This window comes from Haliotis rubra, unplaced genomic scaffold (assembly GCF_003918875.1).
Source record: "Haliotis rubra isolate DU_JTF1 unplaced genomic scaffold, ASM391887v1 Scf283, whole genome shotgun sequence".
Lineage (NCBI taxonomy): Eukaryota > Metazoa > Mollusca > Gastropoda > Lepetellida > Haliotidae > Haliotis > Haliotis rubra.
The window spans coordinates 465,260-485,844 of NW_025766925.1; the positions used below are offsets into that span (position 1 = coordinate 465,260).

General features: G+C 40.6%; 1 protein-coding gene across 1 annotated transcript; it reads left to right on the top strand.

The window, feature by feature from the left end:
- Window positions 1–4,994: 4,994 nt before the first annotated feature.
- Window positions 4,995–20,370, top strand: LOC124281369 (homeobox protein engrailed-1-B-like). Its single transcript, XM_046717405.1, has 2 exons — window positions 4,995–5,356; window positions 19,567–20,370. Exons 1-2 carry the CDS (start codon window positions 5,011–5,013, stop codon window positions 19,869–19,871), a joined length of 651 nt encoding a protein of 216 aa, XP_046573361.1. The 5' UTR covers window positions 4,995–5,010; the 3' UTR covers window positions 19,872–20,370.
- The last annotated feature ends 215 nt before the right edge of the window (window positions 20,371–20,585 follow it).

Genomic DNA, 20,585 nt, shown 5'->3' on the forward strand with positions numbered 1-20,585 from the left:
GGAGACCGTCAGATACAACAGGACGTGGAGACTGTCAGATACAACAGGACGTGGAGACCGTCAGATACAACAGGACGCGGAGACCGTCGGATACAACAGTCCGTGGAGACCGTCAGATACAACAGACAGTGGAGACCGTCAGACACAACAGGACGTGGAGACCGTCAGATACAACAGGACGTGGAGACCAACAGACCAAAAGATACATCAGACTGTGGAGACCGTCAGATACAACAGACAGTGGAGACCGTCAGACACAACAGTCCGTGGAGACCGTCAGACACAACAGTCCGTGGAGACCGTCAGATACAACAGGACGTGGAGACCATCAGACACAACAGTCCGTTGAGACTGTCAGATACAACAGACAGTGGAGACCGTCAGATACAACAGACCGTGGAGACTGTCAGATACAACAGACAGTGGAGACCGTCAGATACAACAGACCGTGGAGACCGTCAGATACATCAGACCGTGAAGACCGTCAGAAACAACAGTCCGTGGAGACCGTCAAATACAACAGTCCGTGGAGACCGTCAGATACAACAGTCCGTGGAGACCGTCAGATACAACAGGACGTGGAGACCGTCAGATACAACAGGACGTGGAGACCGTCAGATACAACAGTCCGTGGAGACCGTCAGATACAACAGGACGTGGAGACCGTCAGATACAACAGGACGTGGAGACCGTCAGATACAACAGGACGTGGAGACCGTCAGATACAACAGGACGTGGAGACCGTCAGATACAACAGGACGCGGAGACCGTCAGATACAACAGTCCGTGGAGACCGTCAGATACAACAGACCGTGGAGACCGTCAGATACAACAGGACGTGGAGACCGTCAGATACAACAGTCCGTGGAGACCAAAAGATACATCAGACTGTGGAGACCGTCAGATACAACAGACAGTGGAGACCGTCAGACACAACAGTCCGTGGAGACCGTCAGACACAACAGTCCGTGGAGACCGTCAGATACAACAGGACGTGGAGACCATCAGATACAACAGTCCGTTGAGACCGTCAGATACAACAGACGTGGAGACTGTCAGATACAACAGACCGTGGAGACCGTCAGATACAACAGACGTGGAGACCGTCAGATACAACAGACCGTGGAGACCGTCAGATACAACAGACCGTGGAGACCGTCAGATACAACAGTCCGTGGAGACCGTCAGATACAACAGTCCGTGGAGACTGTCAGATACAACAGTCCGTGGAGACCGTCAGATACAACAGTCCGTGGAGACCGTCAGATACAACAGTCCGTGGAGACCGTCAGATACAACAGTCCGTGGAGACCGTCAGATACAACAGTCCGTGGAGACCGTCAGATACAACAGTCCGTGGAGACCGTCAGATACAACAGGTCCGTGGAGACCGTCAGATACAACAGTCCGTGGAGACCGTCAGATACAGATACAACAGTCCGTGGAGACCGTCAGATACAACAGTCCGTGGAGACCGTCAGATACAACAGTCCGTGGAGACCGTCAGATACAACAGGACGTGGAGACCGTCAGATACAACAGGACGTGGAGACCGTCAGATACAACAGTCCGTGGAGACCGTCAGACACAACAGTCCGTGGAGACCGTCAGATACAACAGGACGTGGAGACCGTCAGATACAACAGACGTGGAGACCGTCAAATACAACAGTCCGTGGAGACCGTCAGATACAACAGGACGTGGAGACCGTCAGATACAACAGACCGTGGAGACCGTCAGATACAACAGGACGTGGAGACCGTCAGATACAACAGACCGTGGAGACCGTCAGATACACAACAGGACGTGGAGACCGTCAGATACAACAGGACGTGGAGACCGTCAGATACAACAGGACGTGGAGACGTCAGATCAAGATACGTGGAACAGATACAACAGGACCTGGAGACCGCCAGATACAACAGGACGTGGAGACCATCAGACACAACAGTCCGTGGAGACCGTCAGATACAACAGGACGTGGAGACCGTCAGACACAACAGACCGTGGAGACCGTCAGATACAACAGGACGTGGAGACCGTCAGATACAATAGTCCGTGGAGACCGTCAGATACAACAGTCCGTGGAGACCGTCAGATACAACAGTACGTGGAGACCGTCAGATACAATAGTCCGTGGAGACCGTCAGACACGACAGTCCGTGGAGACCGTCAGATACAACAGTCCGTGGAGACCGTCAGATACAACAGTCCGTGGAGACCGTCAGACACAACAGTCCGTGGAGACCGTCAGACACAACAGTCCCTGGAGACCGCCAGATACAACAGTCCGTGGAGACCGTCAGACACAACAGTCCGTGGAGACCGTCAGATACAACTGGACGTGGAGACCGTCAGACACAACAGACCGTGAAGACCGTCAGATACAGCAGGACGTGGAGACCGTCAGACACAGCAGACAGTGGAGACCGTCAGACACAACAGTCCGTGAAGACCGTCAGATACAACAGGACGTGGAGACCGTCAGATACAACAGACAGTGGAGACCGTCAGATACAACAGTCCGTGGAGACCGTCAGATACAACAGGACGTGGAGACCGTCAGACACAACAGTCCGTGGAGACCGTCAGATACAACAGGACGTGGAGACCGTCAGATACAACAGGACGTGGAGACCGTCAGATACAACAGGACGTGGAGACCGTCAGATACAACAGTCCGTGGAGACCGTCAGATACAACAGTCCGTGGAGACCGTCAGATACAACAGTCCGTGGAGACCGTCAGATACAACAGTCCCTGGAGACCGTCAAATACAACAGGACGTGGAGACCGTCAGACACAACAGTCCGTGGAGACCGTCAAATACAACAGTCCGTGGAGACTGTCAGATACAACAGGACGTTGAGACCGTCAGACACAACAGACCGTGGAGACCGTCAGATACAACAGGACGTGGAGACCGTCAGATACAACAGTCCGTGGAGACCGTCAGATACAACAGGACGTGGAGACCGTCAGACACAACAGACAGTGGAGACCGTCAGACACAACAGTCCGTGGAGACCGTCAGACACAACAGACCGTGAAGACCGTCAGATACAATAGTCCGTGGGGACCGTCAGATACAACAGGACGTAGGGACCCTCAGATACAACAGGACGTAGGGACCGTCAGATACAGCAGATTGTGAAGATTGTTCGTTGAGACTGTTAGATGAAATGTGACAAAGCTGAATACCCACAAGGAGGTTTTAACGACGTTTTGCCTTGATACCCGTTATGCCCTAAGCATATTTGTAGAGTCAACTGGTTCTGTTTCATAACGACGTAAATTCATACCATCTGTGATGGAACCTAGGGTGTTGTTGGAGTCAGAGGTCAGTGTGATTGAACCTTTGTCATGCCCAGTTCATACCTCAGCGTTCTACACTGTATTGACAGTGTGGCGTATGGTTGGTCATTGGTCATCCATACTCCACAATCACTGTAGACTTTCAGTAGAACATACTTTATGATAGATACAAACACTTTGAAGCCTTCTGAAAACTGCCCGGGAGTTGCAATTGGTTCAAAGGTCGCGAGTAACAATGGGAACTGATTAGTTGGTTCTGCACATACGTCCTAGTTCAAGCCCCGAACATTATAACCTCCACTCGTAAACATTTAGGGCATTTCATTTAAACTTCTGAAATTATGTTATAGTTATTTTTATGTGCCTAATACCGATAAACAAGATCGATTTACTTTTCGGTTCCTTATTTAAGAAAAAAACTTTCAAGAAAGTACCTACAGTTTCGGAAAGTACAAATATAAAAGTCACCGAACGGAAACTTGTTTGATTGTGGTTGAACACTTAACAACCACATTGAACATATGATAGTGATGTATTAATCACTATGGATATTGCATGCATCATATCAGTTATTGTCTAATGACAGGCAAGGACTGTAAAGTTTATATCAAATCCAGTTTAAAGCGCATATTGCTTTTGCGCGGTAGTTGTTAAGGTAATTCGCCTGAAGACTAAAGTGACGTGAAAGATTTATAGACACATGTTCATTGAATCGAATCCTTCAATTATAGATCATGTATCTTTTCAAACTGTTTCGGTTACCTTTGCAACTCCATTTTACCCTGGCAACATTCACAAATCACCATCTCAGTACCTCTTTCAAATTGCAATCACAAAAAACTTAAAACATAATCGTTTTTCATCAAGTATCTTGCACACAGAAGTGCTCTGAAGTGATGACATATGTGCAACGTAAAATATTTAACCGGCTCTTAACAACAAGACACTAATGAATCTTGTTAAAAGTCCCTTTCGTGAAAAAATAACGAGTAAAAGCATTTAGATGATGCTGACATTCGTGTACCTTTTGATGAGGAAGTTCTCTGAATTGATATCTTTCTGCATGTCAGCACTAGAATGATAAGGATAGAAATTTACATGCTGAAATGGAGCAGTGTTATTGACAAATATGCATGTCTACCCAAACATGTTCCTATAATAACGGGCTTATCGCGTATTCTCAAGCTTCAAATTACTTTACAAGATTCCCAAACCCTCCGCTATGCTTCTTCTGTCATCTAACATATTTTAACAAAATGTCTCTTTAGCGTTTAATGACTACCATTTAACAAAAGACTACAAAGTAATCTATATAGTGTTTGCCCGTGTGTTGTGAATGGTAGTTATTGTCGGCGGGTTGAGAGATGTTTACCTTGTTTATACCCTGGGGGAGGATGCTGAGGGGAGAAGATGCTTTGTAGCCAAACACAACCATCAAAGTACCCAACTAACACTTCACATATTCAATTTCAAGTGACCCGTCGAAGGAAATTATTTCAACTAATGAAGTTCTCCTTTTGCCAAGCATCAATTGACGGAAGCCGCGAGACGGGAACGGTTGGAGAGGAATTCTGTTGTTTGATTGGTTGCAGAAGGAATGATTGACAGACGCTCCGCCCATTTTGGAGCGCAACTGTTGTAAGGTTGACAAGCATATTAGAGGTGATGATAGCATCACTTCCATCACGCGGGCAGATGCAGCATGGAGGCCTGACGCTTGCCCTTCAAACTATGGTTGCACAAAAACATTCATTTCAGTTGAACATACACTCACACGAGAAACATTTGATGGTAAACACTGACGGGCGAGCAATGAAACACACGCGTTTCTTTGTGGAAGACATTCTCAGACCTGACTTCGGAACGGGTAACTCCCACCCGGTATCTCCAGAAGGTCATCAGGATGGGTCCCCTTCATCCTCACCTGATCACCCACGTAGCCAGGGGTCCGAGCCGCACCCTCAGGACGTGGGGGAAGGGAAGGTGAACCTATGGCCTGCATGGGTATACTGTACCCGGTACTCCGACAGACCGTCCGCAGGTAGGCCAAACAGTTCCGTATTCATGATCTAGTGTTGGGGCGGGTTGCCAAATTGGTCGTTAATCTTTTGGTCATTACAGTAATCTATATAAGGTAAATCAAGTATATATAACACACATACCATGGTTGTGCCAGCGACATGTCATGCATTTGGATATAAGCAACTGGATTAGAAACATAAATATAACCTGAAAATTGATAAATGTAAAATATTCTTTCCGTAGGGGCATTTGTATGATAAACACATTTGAAAAAAGCTATTAAAGACTTAATCAAGTATTAAATATGTAACACTATCACTTGACTCACTTTAATATATATATTTTCAGAGGGTTACTATTAAATAGCTGAAGCAACATTATCATCACTGATACCAAATATTTAAACAATTTAGATTTTTAAATTTTATTAGAAAATAAACGTTTAACAAATTGCTAATATTTCATAAATCAAAGGAACAAACTCATTCAAGATCTAATAATGAGAAGGTTAAAACAATGATCATACGTATCGGGATGGAAGTCATGAGGCGGAATCACACCCTGAGTTTTTGTATGATTGTTAAAAAATGTTTCTGAGTTTATCTATTTTAATTAATATTGGTATCGAATTCTAGACCAAAACTGTTTTCATCTTGCTATTAATTGTATTCCAAATATGTAAACATTCCCTTTCAATGCATTGTTGTGCAGTATATCTGCACTCCAGCATAATGTGATTGTGAGTCAGTAATGAGATACGTTTTTACACAATTTCTTACAAAAGACCTGGAATTCACCACGTCAAACAACATCTATATTTCATTCTTCGCACATTCCATGGGTTGAATTCCTGTTTTCACAATCAATCTCTCCATCTCCCCCTCCTGCTTCTTTTCTCTCTTGAACTTATCTAAATGCATGTACTCGTAACATGGCATGTCTTGTGAGATGATCAAAGTCTCTCTAAATGCATGATGAATTTCCTTGATCCCAATAGGCAAGCAACTATGTCTTTTATCCATAGAGATAGCATTCAAAGCAAAGGTATTTTTCCTAAAAATATGCATATTAAAGTTACTTTCATTTAAAATGACATACGTTAAAACATACGCCGACATCCCGGGAAACATCTCGTGTCATAACTATTTGATTGTTATTCACGTGTTCAGAATGTAGTCCGACTCCTACAGCTGACTCAGCTTTTAACAGAGATCTCTTATGATTATGGAAAAGGTTTTGTCAGTTATATGTATGTACTACATCTCGCAGAGTCTTTATAGGCATTTAACAGTTGGATGTGAGATGACAAGTAATATTATGAATAACAGCTGTTCTATTGTATCTACATCAGGTGATGAAAGAGCAAGAAGCTCTGAGACGTTGTGTATATATGATAAAGACGTTGTTACCCATAATATTCCTTGTCGTGACTACAATGATGCTGACAACATTGATCAGTGTATAAACTATTTCGGATAACTCCACTCTACATAGGGAGTCCTGTCTTGACATATGCAGCATCAAAGCATATTCACGTCCAGGAGTATAAATATATTTGTATAGGCTCCCTGTTGAGATATGTGTTAAAAGGAATGCTTAACACAAAGTATCTTTACAAATATTCAGTATATTGTGAGTTTGGTAGTTGTTTTTCCCAATTGCTTTGTTAAAATGTTATCATCTTAGTAATAGGTTTTTTTTCTTATTACACTACTTTCCTATTTAACTCTTAATGTAAGTATACTTTTATACATACACATGGAAAACAAATATGTAAATTGAATAACGTTTTGATGGTATGTGGACATGGAGAATGGTTCGATCAACATCGTCGTCAGCGGCTCTGGATACATGTATGTGTCAGTTTTGAGAGAGGGGAGTTTGACGAGAGATTTTGTAACGAAGATAAAAACAGATCGTGATAGCATCAAAAATCTGTCACTCAACGCAAACCCTGTGAATATCCTTCTGTTAACTGAAGAGACATTTCTATATAGAATATAACGATAGGTCAGCAAAATATACCCGTACTGGGCCCTGTACCTCCCTCTTTATTACATTGCTGAACTTCACTGAAGTCACAGTTTGAACTCAGTAAACGTACTGGTGGACGTCAGCTGGCGTTGATATTACATCAGGAAGGTGGAAGTTTACTGATGTTATTCTTGAACACCTGATCTCATCACTGACTCCGTGATAGACTCATGTAATTATATATACAGTCATCATTTACGTAATCATTTAGTCACTCAATACTTTAAGTATGTAGACAACATATAACAAAAACGTATTCCGTAAATTAACAAAGAGAAATACTTTGACCACAGTAAACAGGGCTTTCGTTTTTTTCAATGTCATCTTAGCTACGCCCTTACTTAAAGATTGAGGATGTTATATGTTTATCATTTAATGTACCGATTACATTAAATGTAGTCACATATCTTTTGGTATATTTTTGCACTGTAATGTGGTCAAGGGGTATTATATTATATTGCATCAAAATGTACACTATGGTATGCATTTTATCATATATTTTACTGTAATGTGGTCAAGGAGCATTATATTATATATCAAAATGTACACTATCATATATTGCATCATTAAATGTACACTATCATATATTTTTACACTGTAATGTGGGCAAGGAGCATTATATTGCATATGTACACTATATTGCATCAGGAGCATTAATATGTACACTGTACACTATCATATATCTTATGTTTTATATTGCATCATTACACTGTAATGTGGTCAAGGGGTATTATATTATATTGCATCAAAATGTACACTATCATATATTTTTACACTGTAATGTGGTCAAGGGGTATTATATTATATTGCATCAAAATGTACACTATCATATATTTTACACTGTAATGTGGTCAAGGGGCATTATTATATTATATTGCATCAAAATGTACACTATCATATATTGATACACTGTAATGTAATGTTGGCAAGGGGTATTATTATATTGCATCAAAATGTACACTATCATATATTTTTACATGTAATGTGGTCAAGTGCATTATATCATATTGCATCAAACATGTATCTTTTACACTGTAATGTGGGCAATGGGCATTATATTATATTGCATCAAACGGTGCACTATTGTATCTTTTACACTGTAATGTGGGCAAGGGGTATTATATTATATTGCATCAAAATGTACACTATCATATATTGTTATACTGTAATGTGGGCAAGGAGCATTGTATTATATTGCATCATACAGTGCACTATGTTATCTTCTAACACTGTAATGTGGGCAAGGAGCATTATATTATATTGCATCGAACATTACACTATGGTGTCTTTTCACACTGTAATGTGGACAAAAAGCATTATATTGCATGGCATCGAACAGTGTACTATGGTGTCTTTTTACACTGTAATGTGGGCATGGAGCATTATATTGAACAAATTTAAATTAATTTATCAGCAATTTTGGACCTCCTTAGATTATTTGGAAAGTATGTCACGTAAAATACATATAGGTTGTTTCAATAAAATAATTTAATTACCCAAACATTCGCATTAAACCAATTTGAATCAAGCGTTCGCATTATCTGCTACATTAGCATGGGCATAGATGGATGCTTCGACATATAACATCATATCTCAGAGACGTATTTGCATATGTTAAACGAGGTAACATTACCCATTTCAAAGATACAGAAGGGTTTTATATCATCAGTGGTGAGAAAGGTATTAACTTAATCCATCATTGTCACCAGTAACACATTGTCTAGGACGTAATGCTAACAGATGCGATATAATTACAAAGTCATACTTGTTATAAATCGACATGGTTTTTTAAAACTTAACGATATATCTGCATATCGCGGGTTCATCTCCGGGATGCACACTCCATCACCTTCACCATGCACACCAGGAAAGATTCATATCAACTTTGGTTTCAAGTAAAACGTACGATCTTTTAAGGAGAATGCACTGAAATACAGACATTTTAGATACAGTGCGTGTGTGAGCCACCCCACGTCTCCAAGTTGCTGGTGTAGGACACAATGCTTTATCTCTCCAGTTGAGGTAGCAGTGATGTGTAACGCCCTCTCAATACCGGGACAGTCGCACCGCTGATAGTTATGATAAACTTCATACAATGTATTTATTATAAACTACCTGGCGAAAGATAGTATACATTCATGTTAAAATATGATGTATTTGATACAGGTATCATTGGCGACACTGGACCTTACGTTTACAGTGTCTCGGCGACTTTTTCAGCCTAGCACAGGTTTCATTGCGTTTTTAAATTTTTGTCAAATCCAGTTTTCAAGAATGTACTTTCTTTGGCCCGGTAGTCTATATCGAAGAAAGCGATAATGTATCTCCACAAAAGCGTTTATATGAGCGATAAGATATTTAAGAAGAGAAACATGGGTTATCAGGAAACTTTGTGTTTACGATATAGTCATGCCATCATTGGTTGTGTCTAAAATAACGTGTTACAATTGAACAACGCGTCTTTTAGTGGGGATGACAGGTATTCAAAGTCGACAGCACATCCTGTCAGATACAAATTTGAATAACAGATACAGTATTTGAAAGTTATTTCTGTTATATTAGCTCAGTTATATACCGCGTAGATCCGGGTTAGAAGTGGTGTTCAGCAACACATGCTGTCGTATGAGACTTGGGTGGTAGACGCGTTGGCTTGATTGATACATCGTATCCCAGTTGCGTAGATCAATACTCATGATGTAAATCACTGGATTGTCTGGTCCAGTCTCGATTATTTACAGACCGCAGCTATATAGATGAATATTGCGGAGTGCGGAGTTAAACAATAAATGATACCTAAAACCGCAGTTACACAGATCTTAAGCATTTACCGGTCTTATGAACAAAGGAGCACGGGCTCAGTGCTGCCCAAACCAAAGATATTCATGTAATCAGGATGAACAAGGATTCCAACCTACGATCACGAATCCTGACATATCGAAGAGACCTTTTCCATGCTCGTATTGTTGACGGGAACCAAGTTAATATTGTATCTATATTTTTCAAAAGAATATCAGAACGTGATGACTAGACTTTGATATATGAATGTCGGTAAGGAGAGGGTTAGACTAACAACTAGTCTCTGAAATGAACATATTTTACTGGAAAAAGTTCATAGTAAAAAAAATATAATATAATGAAAAGGCGTCCTGAGACTTTCTTCATTTCCTGAAGCTGAGGAAATCTAGACTTGCCACATTTTCTAGACTTGCGTGGGCTTTCTTGGATATATTTGCTTCAGGGTCTGTACGACAGACTAGGAGAGGGTCCCATTCATTGTATGTTTGTAACGCCGTCTAACATCTATGTGACAGTATATGACAAATAGTCAGACCACATCGGCCGGTTGCTGTGTCTATATTCCCATAGGGTGTAATGCTGTTTAACACGGGACTGTGTGGTAATTCAGTCATATTGATACGGTGTACAATGTACGATTCCCACATTCGCACAATGATGGCTTAATGGCGAACATTTTTATGAAGCATTCGAGCTGAAATTGGTTGTGTATAAAGACACTGTACTTGTCTTGTTTACCTATACGACAATCGCCTTTGAAATGAGATCCGTTCAGTTATACCGACAAACAAAAAGCCTTCAATAAAGAAATATGCCGACAATTGAGAAACGTGTAATTATGTTAACAGGCGGTTTGGGACTATTAATTTACACGGGGCTGACACAGTGTACACCAGTAATGTACAGAGTGACTACAGGGATAAATCTTGAATATCTGATATATTGCTGTAACGTGGGTAGAGAGCGGACCAAACTGCTACACCTGCGGCTCATCCCCGCCGTCCCCACCCCACCTCTTTCCCACCCTCCCCACTGACTCGCCTGTATCGTCAAAGAATAGGGACAGGATGCTTATATCATATCATTTAGTGTTATACATCACAAACTATATGCTTCTATACATTCAACCTTCGCTGAGATTAATTTAGCTCACCCAATCGAATCTGAGGCTTTACAACATTATTACCACCCGTCATCGTACGTTTTTAGAATAATAAACTCTTTAAAATAAATAGGTTTTGTATAGTTATCCAAACTGTACTTGGTCCTTTACAACAGTATCACTGCCTGTTTGATTAGGTACTGTATAAACAACAATAAAACAATAAACACGGTTAAATTCCCCTGACCCTAAAACGTGTATCCTGAAATGAACAGGACGTTTTACAATAATGTCACTGTCTGTTATGAAAGTGGTTTTGAAAATAAAAAAATAGCAATGATATGACGCATTACAGTACAGAGTTACAGTTACAGTTAAGATAGATTTATGAATGCAGTTTGATTGTTTGATCAAGGTGCGAGCTCAATGCCTTGGTAAGTTCAAGTCCGCATACATCATACACCAGACACACGTATAAAACAACCCGATCGCCGTATGCTGGAGACACTGATACTACCACTGCCATGCTGGGGTGGGGCAATCTCGCCCCTGAAGGCGTGTGTTGAATTTGTATGTTATATAGCATGATATTATCCCACCACGCACCCACCACCATAGCCAGCGTCCAATTGTAGTGGAGGTATCAGAGGCTTGCAATTACACATGCATGAACTGTTTTCTCAAGGCACACCTTCCACTGAAGCGTGCATCAGTTAATAGGCAAATTATTTCTCTGCCACTTCCAGCCCAGGATGACACTTGTACAACTGATTTTCTTGCTGAAGTCAATTTGCTGCGCCTCTGTATCAACATAGGGTCATTTAACTTCAAATTATTTCAATTATGTGCCACGCATGTCGACAGTTGCAGGAGTATCATATGAAAATTACGCCGCCATGTTCGCTCGGTGCCAAGATAACCTTACAACACAATATTGACCCCGCTTGCCAGGGTTCTCACAGAAGCATAAGCTCATCTTCACATTTAACTGTTCAAAAGTCTAAATCATTGTAGTACTTTTCTGTCGGACCAAACAATTCATATGAGATAAAGATGTAGGGAACTTGTCCAGTTGCTAGTGACTGCTCTCATTTACATTGAAGGGAACTTGTCTAGTCGCTAGTGACTGCTCTCATTTACAATGTAGGGAACTTGTCCAGTCGCTAGTGACTGCTCTCATTTACAATGTAGGGAACTTGTCCAGTCGCTAGTGACTGCTCTCATTTACAATGTAGGGAGTTTGTCCAGTCGCTAGTGACTGCTCTCATTTACATTGTAGGGAGTTTGTCCAGTCGCTAGTGACTGCTCTCATTTACATTGTGGGGAACTTGTCCAGTCGCTAGTGACTGCTCTCATTTACAATTGAAGGGAACTTGTCTAGTCGCTAGTGACTGCTCTCATTTACATTGAAGGGGACTTGTCCAGTCGCTAGTGACTGCTCTCATTTACAATGTAGGAACTTGTCGTCGCTAGTGACTGCTCTCATTTACAATGTAGGGAACTTGTCCAGTCGCTAGTGACTGCTCTCATTTACTAATTGAAGGGAACTTGTCCAGTCGCTAGTGACTGCTCTCATTTACAATGTAGGGAACTTGTCCAGTCGCTAGTGACTGCTCTCATTTACAATGTAGGGGAACTTGTCTATCGCTAGTGAACTCATTTACAATGTAGGGAACTTGTCCAGTCGCTAGTGACTGCTCTCATTTACAATGTAGGGAACTTGTCCAGTCGCTAGTGACTGCTCTCATTTACAATTGAAGGGAACTTGTCTAGGAGTGACTGCTCTCATTTACATTGTAGGGAACTTGTCCAGTCGCTAGTGACTGCTCTCATTTACAATGTAGGGAACTTGTCCAGTCGCTAGTGACTGCTCTCATTTACAATGTAGGGAACTTGTCCAGTCGCTAGTGACTGCTCTCATTTACATTGAAGGGAACTTGTCCAGTCGCTAGTGACTGCTCTCATTTACAATGTAGGGAACTTGTCCAGTCGCTAGTGACTGCTCTCATTTACAATGTAGGGAACTTGTCCAGTCGCTAGTGACTGCTCTCATTTACATTGAAGGGAACTTGTCCAGTCGCTAGTGACTGCTCTCATTTACATTGAAGGGAACTTGTCCAGTCGCTAGTGACTGCTCTCATTTACAATGTAGGGAACTTGTCCAGTCGCTAGTGACTGCTCTCATTTACATTGAAGGGAACTTGTCCAGTCGCTAGTGACTGCTCTCATTTACAATGTAGGGAACTTGTCCAGTCGCTAGTGACTGCTCTCATTTACAATGTAGGGAACTTGTCTAGTCGCTAGTGACTGCTCTCATTTACATTGAAGGGAACTTGTCCAGTCGCTAGTGACTGCTCTCATTTACAATTGTAGGGAACTTGTCCAGTCGCTAGTGACTGCTCTCATTTACATTGAAGGGAACTTGTCCAGTCGCTAGTGACTGCTCTCATTTACAATGTAGGGAACTTGTCCAGTCGCTAGTGACTGCTCTCATTTACAATGTAGGGAACTTGTCCAGTCGCTAGTGACTGCTCTCATTTACATTGTAGGGAGTGTGTCCAGTCGCTAGTGACTGCTCTCATTTACAATTGAAGGGAACTTGTCTAGTCGCTAGTGACTGCTCTCATTTACAATGTAGGGAACTTGTCCAGTCGCTAGTGACTGCTCTCATTTATATTGTAGGGAGTTTGTCCAGTCGCTAGTGACTGCTCTCATTTACTTTGTAGGGAACTTGTCCAGTCGCTTGTAGTCTGTCTCACAGTCCCTGAACCACATTATTTTCCCTTTTCCCTACTGCCAAGCCCTAAATAAGCAAGTCTAGAATCTCTGGTCTCCCTAGGGCTCCTTTTCAATTTAAATGGGCTTGTTTGTTACCATCAAAATTATATATTCAGAGACTAAGCATAAGTCTAAGTCGCTTGTAACTGCTCTCATTTACATTGTAGGGAACTTGTCCAGTCGCTAGTGACAGCGGCGGTGGGGTAGCGAAATGGTTAAAGCGTTGGCTCGTCACACCAAAGGCCCGGGTTCGATTCCCCAAATGGGTACAATGTGTCAAGCCCATTTCTGGTGTCCCCCGCCGTGATATTGCTGGAATATTGCAAAACGCGGCGTAAAACCATATTCAGTGCTCTCATTTACATTGTATGGAACTAGTCCAGTCGCTAGTGACTGTTCTCATTTACATTGTATGGAACTTGTCAGGTCGCTAGTGACTGCCCGCACTACATAAGATGGAAGGCAGTCTCTAATAACAGCCCATTGCATACATTGGAAGGAACTTGTCCGGTGCCTAGTAACAGCTCTCATTACATAAAGTGTACGTAATGTGTCCATTCGCTGTTGCCCGCTCTCATTATTTGTTGTTTAGGTAGTGTATAGTCACCAACATAAGTTGTAAGGAAACCAGTCGACGGTAAGACTTTTTTTTTTTGCATCGTGTCAATAAAATATATTTTCAACTGCTGCTTCGAAACACAATCATTTCTCTTAACAAGTGTCGATCAGTTTAATTCTGCCCCTTAGCACACCCAGGATATGAAGCGAACAACTTATTGTTTTGGTAAAACCCAAAGTCCTAAGCTGAATGGGTGGGACTGATTACTGGGATAATCTTGAATATATTATTTCACGCCGCAGTTGTTCCAACATTGGGGTACCACTGAAACTCAATGCATTTTGGTGTAATCTTCGAGTCCCAGATGATGGTATCTGTGGTGGAAATCCATGGCTAATTACATAGAAAATAAACATGTTACTCCTGTACATTGATCAATGAAGTGATCCCGAAGCAGTAGATTGAGAAGCGAGAACAACTGTGTGAGCACAACAGCCTATTTGTCACGTTGTCTCGCTCACATATGTCAGCGTGTCTTGCCCTGATCACACAGATAAGGCACGACTGGCTTCAAACCATTCTCCTAACACTAATTCCGATTGCGAGTGATATAAGTGTGATATATAAATGCGAAGTCGACTTGAATTGTTATTCCTGAATATGATTTTGAATAAGACGATCTTTTGACTTGAGACATAATGATCGTATTGATAATCGACATTCGCTGTTTTATCGGGTTTAATGGGATTTTGTTTTATGGATTGTGCAGTTTGATCAAATACACATGGTTTTATTTAGGCATATTTTCTTCACAGACGGCTAATTCTTATAACATACTTGAAAAGTTGTTTAATACTCTAATGTGAAGACTTGTGTTTCAAGAATGAAAGCTTGGAATCTATACCACACAAAGGCATCAACATAATTGTCATTCTTCCTTAAACAACAGCTGCGGTCAACCCGATTCTCTCAACTATAGTTATAGCTGCAGTATAGTCAATTGGGTGGTCCTTGACTTCTTCGACTGGTATATATACATTGAATTGAATATATACAACCATGTGTTGTGAATTTCATTCTGTATTTTTGACTATAGGAATCTCTATTTTGGTGTTTATCCCGCATGTTTATATATACACGTTCATATTATGATTCACATGAATCATGATTTATATTAAAGGTATATGACACTATAGACACTTCATAAATAACCTTAAAAATGATAGTATGATGATGATGTGATGATGATGATGATGATGATGATGATGATGGTGGTGGTGGTGGTGGTGGTGGTGATAACAATTAACAGTGTGGCTATTATGATAATTATAATGCTGTCAGTTATCTGCGTATTGCCTTTGACTACCTCAAACAGAAATGGTAAAGGACAAAGGTATCATCAGCTGCAGAATGATTAAGAAAAAGCGCCATGTTATAAATTATCAAGTGCTACAAACTATTTTCACTCTATCTCTCAACTTTACTGTAACATCTACATCAACGCGAAACCTTCTTAGGTAAATGAACATAGAACAAATGACTTTCTTTATTTGTGTAAACATACCGTTGTCTAAATTTCCTTCCAATCACAAAACAGTTTTAGAAACAAGAAAAACAAGCAAGCAGTTCCTCCCTTGCCTATCTATCAAGTCGTATACCTCGACAGGAAGTACTCTGTCAGGCGTGTTGAAATGCCCGCCTGGTAAGAAGACATTTAATTTCGGAGCTCGCTAGTCTCGGGGTGAAATTAGACGAAAAGCTGAGGAATCACAGTTGGAGAGGAGTTTTTCCTCTTCTGAAAAGACGAACAGAGGCGTGGAGTGAATTCTAGAAACCCGCACACCGCGAGTTTAACTGAGTAATCATCTCCTCAGCGGTAGTCATGTTCTAACACCTAGTCCTTCATAAACCCGTCACCTTCGCTTTCACATACAGAAAAGTGAACGTTAGGACTGAATTATAGCTTGTATCTCTATCGGTGCTTGTCTATCTCAACTATCAGCGGTTATTTTCGTCCTATTAATTTCTATAGAGATCTCTCGTCGGGCTGGGGATCCCCTGTCACAAGCTATTAACATGGTCATTTAGTTGTCTGTTAAAGCCACATGCAGTTGTCATATCAAAATAGAAAGCATGTTTGTATATGTCCAATTAAACGTGGCCAAACACACCTGCAGACATATGCCCGTGTTGATGCTTTGTGTAGAAGGATGTAGTGGAATATTTCCTTTGGGATACATTCACATTCTTTTCGGTCCAAACATTGCAAGAATTGTCTATAAATGTATACAGGGTTAATTTAAGATGCACTGGTCATCAAGGCCGCTCTATGTTAAGCTGTCGGCTGTCGACAGCTTTAATCGGTATAGTTAGATAAAGTGTTCAATGACCTTGTGCCCATATCCAGTGATGGTAGGCTGTCTTATTAGGGGTTCATCCTTTGATATTCTTTTGTTAGGTGGGGCAGGGATTCTTGATTTGAGAATAATTACCTCCACAAATACAAATATATCGACATAAAAAATCCTAAATATTTCATGACGGGTACTCTGTGAGACTGAGTCACTGCCTAGATGTGATAAGAATAGCATTGTTCTGCTATGTTGATGTACATCTGTTCTCTCTTACGGACCTCAGAGCATATATTCTATGATTAGCCAGTCTTAAGCATCTACTGAAACAGATTCCGTTGGGTTTATTATAGCCTTGATCCAAGGCTGTACTGAATGCTAAGCCCATGAATGTATAGTAATTCTGTCCTTAAAAGAAGCAAGTCTAGATATATAAGGACGCCAGCCTGTTATTTATATATTATTTATTTTTTAGAAATTATAATTGAAGCTATTAATTATTACCTTAGAGACTTGTCCTCGTCTAGGTTTGTTGAACATTATATGAATGGATCGCTGAACATCCGTGATGTTACTAGGTGTTCTGTTCTACCATTATATAAACATTCACCATGAATCTATTCTCATCCCTGGCACAACATGGCTGAAATACTGCCGATGTGACGTTAAATTTAATTGCTAGCACTAATCTCCTTTTCAGATATGAAAATTATATGACTTGAGGGTTATATAATAATTGAGCGTTCTTTTACAGAATGAATTCACGTATCCCAATTTTCGACTGTATTTCGGGAACTATATGTCAATTTAATGTATACATACAATGAGTAATACAAAACTTCTTTTCTGAGACTGCAAAATTGTCTTGAGCATAATTTCCTATTAACAGCCTTTGTGGTACAATTTTTTTCTTCATCAAATGACTCAAAGGTCAATGGAAAGAACATCAAACATAATACAATATTCCGTGTCAATAGACTTTGCCTTTGTCAGTGCGTAGTGTCTATTGCCTGTGACTAATTAAGGCATCCTTACGATAAAGATGCGATGTGTTCGTTTGAAACTGGATTGAATGTCGATGTGAGTGCACTAGAGTGCACTAGACCGTCTCTCTGGAACTGCGTATATTTCACCTACCAGTGCCTTTCTCGTGAACAACTGTCAAAACCAAGAATTCAAAAAATATCAACCGTAAAAAAATACTCTCATAAAGAATAATCGCGTCACAACAAACAATAACTTGCAAACATTCAGTTTCTCACTAACGGGCATGATGTATTGCAGGGGGTCACGCCGAGAGCCAATCAGAATGATTTACAGCATATGTTGTCGCTTGTGACATGGACAAATATGTCGCTTAGATTGAGTTGTTGACAAGCGTTTCGACAAAGCGACAAGCGAATTCACTGGAATGAAATTAACGCCCAGAAACTGACGCAGCGTCTGTTGACTATGTCAGTGTTTTAATTGAGAGTTAAAGTCAAGCTATGTTATTTACCATGTTAATTAAGAGTATGTGCCTCTTTATTCTCAGCCTGTCATATGGACTATCTGTTCTGTCAATAGCAACATTCCCCCCGCTTCTGTTGAAATATAGGATATGTGCCAGACTGAGAGATATGTCCTCCAACATGTAGCGTGTAGCTATTGGTGCATAACTACAGTTCCTACATAACTTGTAGCACCCTGAACAATGGCATTCATTATGGTAGGGTGATAAATGTCCATATCGTACAGTCAGGTTATGAAATACGATTCAATTTGGACATTTAAAAATGAATAAATAGTTAAGTCATTTTTCAAACTGATTTAACCATCATCTTTATAGTCAGACTAAAATTGTTAAGATGTTCAGTACGGCTAAAATATCTCAATAGATTCATCTTGCTGGATTCATTATACGCCATAAATGTAAAACCATACATGTACTTTCTGATTTCTTTAAAGCTATAAGTTTTAGTCACTGGATGATGGTAGTCATAGAAATGTTTAGAATTTCTTAGCATAATAAAATGAATATGATATTTTCAGTTCACTTTGAAAATATACTGTAATATGCAGTCGTGTTGTAAAATGCCCTGATGACAATTTCAATTATTTTACTTGTTGACTGTAAAATATATACGATTAATTATGGCAGCGACTACCAGAAGAGAATCATGCTGCTCGTCATTAATAACTATTTAAGGAGTGGCATTGGGTTTTTTTCTGTTTTGTTTTTTAATTTTGTTTTCATTTGCCAATACAGGGCTCTTCCTTGGGCCAGATCTACAACGTCTATAAGTCTTTTTCTATATGTACGATGACACATAGAAGCTCTGATATTCGTACATCTGTGATCGTTTATTGGAACGTGGCCCAGGGATATTGATCGATGCTTGTGATGTTAATCACTTGATTATTTGGTCCACACTCTATTTATACAGCCACATATATATTATTGTTGAGTGTGGCGATGAACAACGAACAATTAAATACTAGGATCCGTACCGACCGGATTAATCATTTTCATTCAGCAATTATTTTGCTAACCAAAAACACTTGTAAACAAAATCAGAGTGTATAAGTTTTGATCCTCAACCTTTTCAGCATATATTTTATATCAACAGGTCCCCGTATTCGCAAAATGAGGAAGAGAGAGAAGAGCACTGAGGAGAAGAGGCCCCGGACAGCGTTCACAACAGAGCAACTGGACAGACTCCGTGATGAGTTCAACGAGACCCACTACCTCTCGGAAGATCGACGCCGCGTTCTGGCAAAACAACTCAGCCTTAACGAAACACAGATCAAGATATGGTTCCAGAATAAAAGGGCGAAGTTAAAAAAGTCCTCCGCCTCTGTGAAACCTCTTGCTAATAAACTGATGGCTGAAGGGTTATACAACCACTCAACATTCAAACCTGACGGAAGTTGACGTCATGCAAATCAGTGATCCCAAAGACATGCGCATTTGACATTGCTGCGTTCCACTTGTGCGCAAAAAGATACAGGCTTGAAGTGCGTGAAGATTATTGATCTATTGGTGCATGATGCAAACACTACCGTTATTCACGATATGCCTTTATGTATATATAGCTATTTCAGTACTCATTGAATGATTTACCAGTAAGCATGGGAACAATCGATCTTCAGTTTTGACGCCTGTGTCGGGACACCGGGTGTTTAACCAGCTTGAACAGTCACAGATTGCATCTATGTGTTGACGCCCTAGTCCTCAGATTAAAGTGGTATAACACCGAGGATATTGTACATAGTATACAGCACAGGTGTAACGTTGGTATTGGTACTGTCAAGTTCTTCATGCTTAACAAGGCAAATATGTAAATTCTCGTTTATTTGTGCGAATAAGGCTTTGTTAAAGAGGACGAAGTAATTGCGCACTTGAAATATCAAATTAAACAATTTCTAATATACTACTCAATGTTTGATAGGAATAATCAAATATTTTATTCTATTCAGTTAAACCTGTTGTATCATAAAAATCATTTTGTTCATCGCGAAAAGACAAAACACAAAAACACATCCCTACAAAAGTGAAATAAGATATAATGCAAACAAAGGGTCCTTATCATAACACGTTCTGAACACAAATTGCAATGTTCCTACCAATTTATAGTGTGTGACTATG

Excerpts from the sequence above, each read along its gene's own strand:
- LOC124281369 (XM_046717405.1), top strand. The coding sequence starts at position 5,011 with ATGCAGCATGGAGGCCTGACGCTTGCCCTTCAAACTATGGTTGCACAA. Across the intron at positions 5,357-19,566 it reads CTCCGACAGACCGTCCGCAG|GTCCCCGTATTCGCAAAATG; the intron begins GTAGGCCAAACA and ends TTATATCAACAG.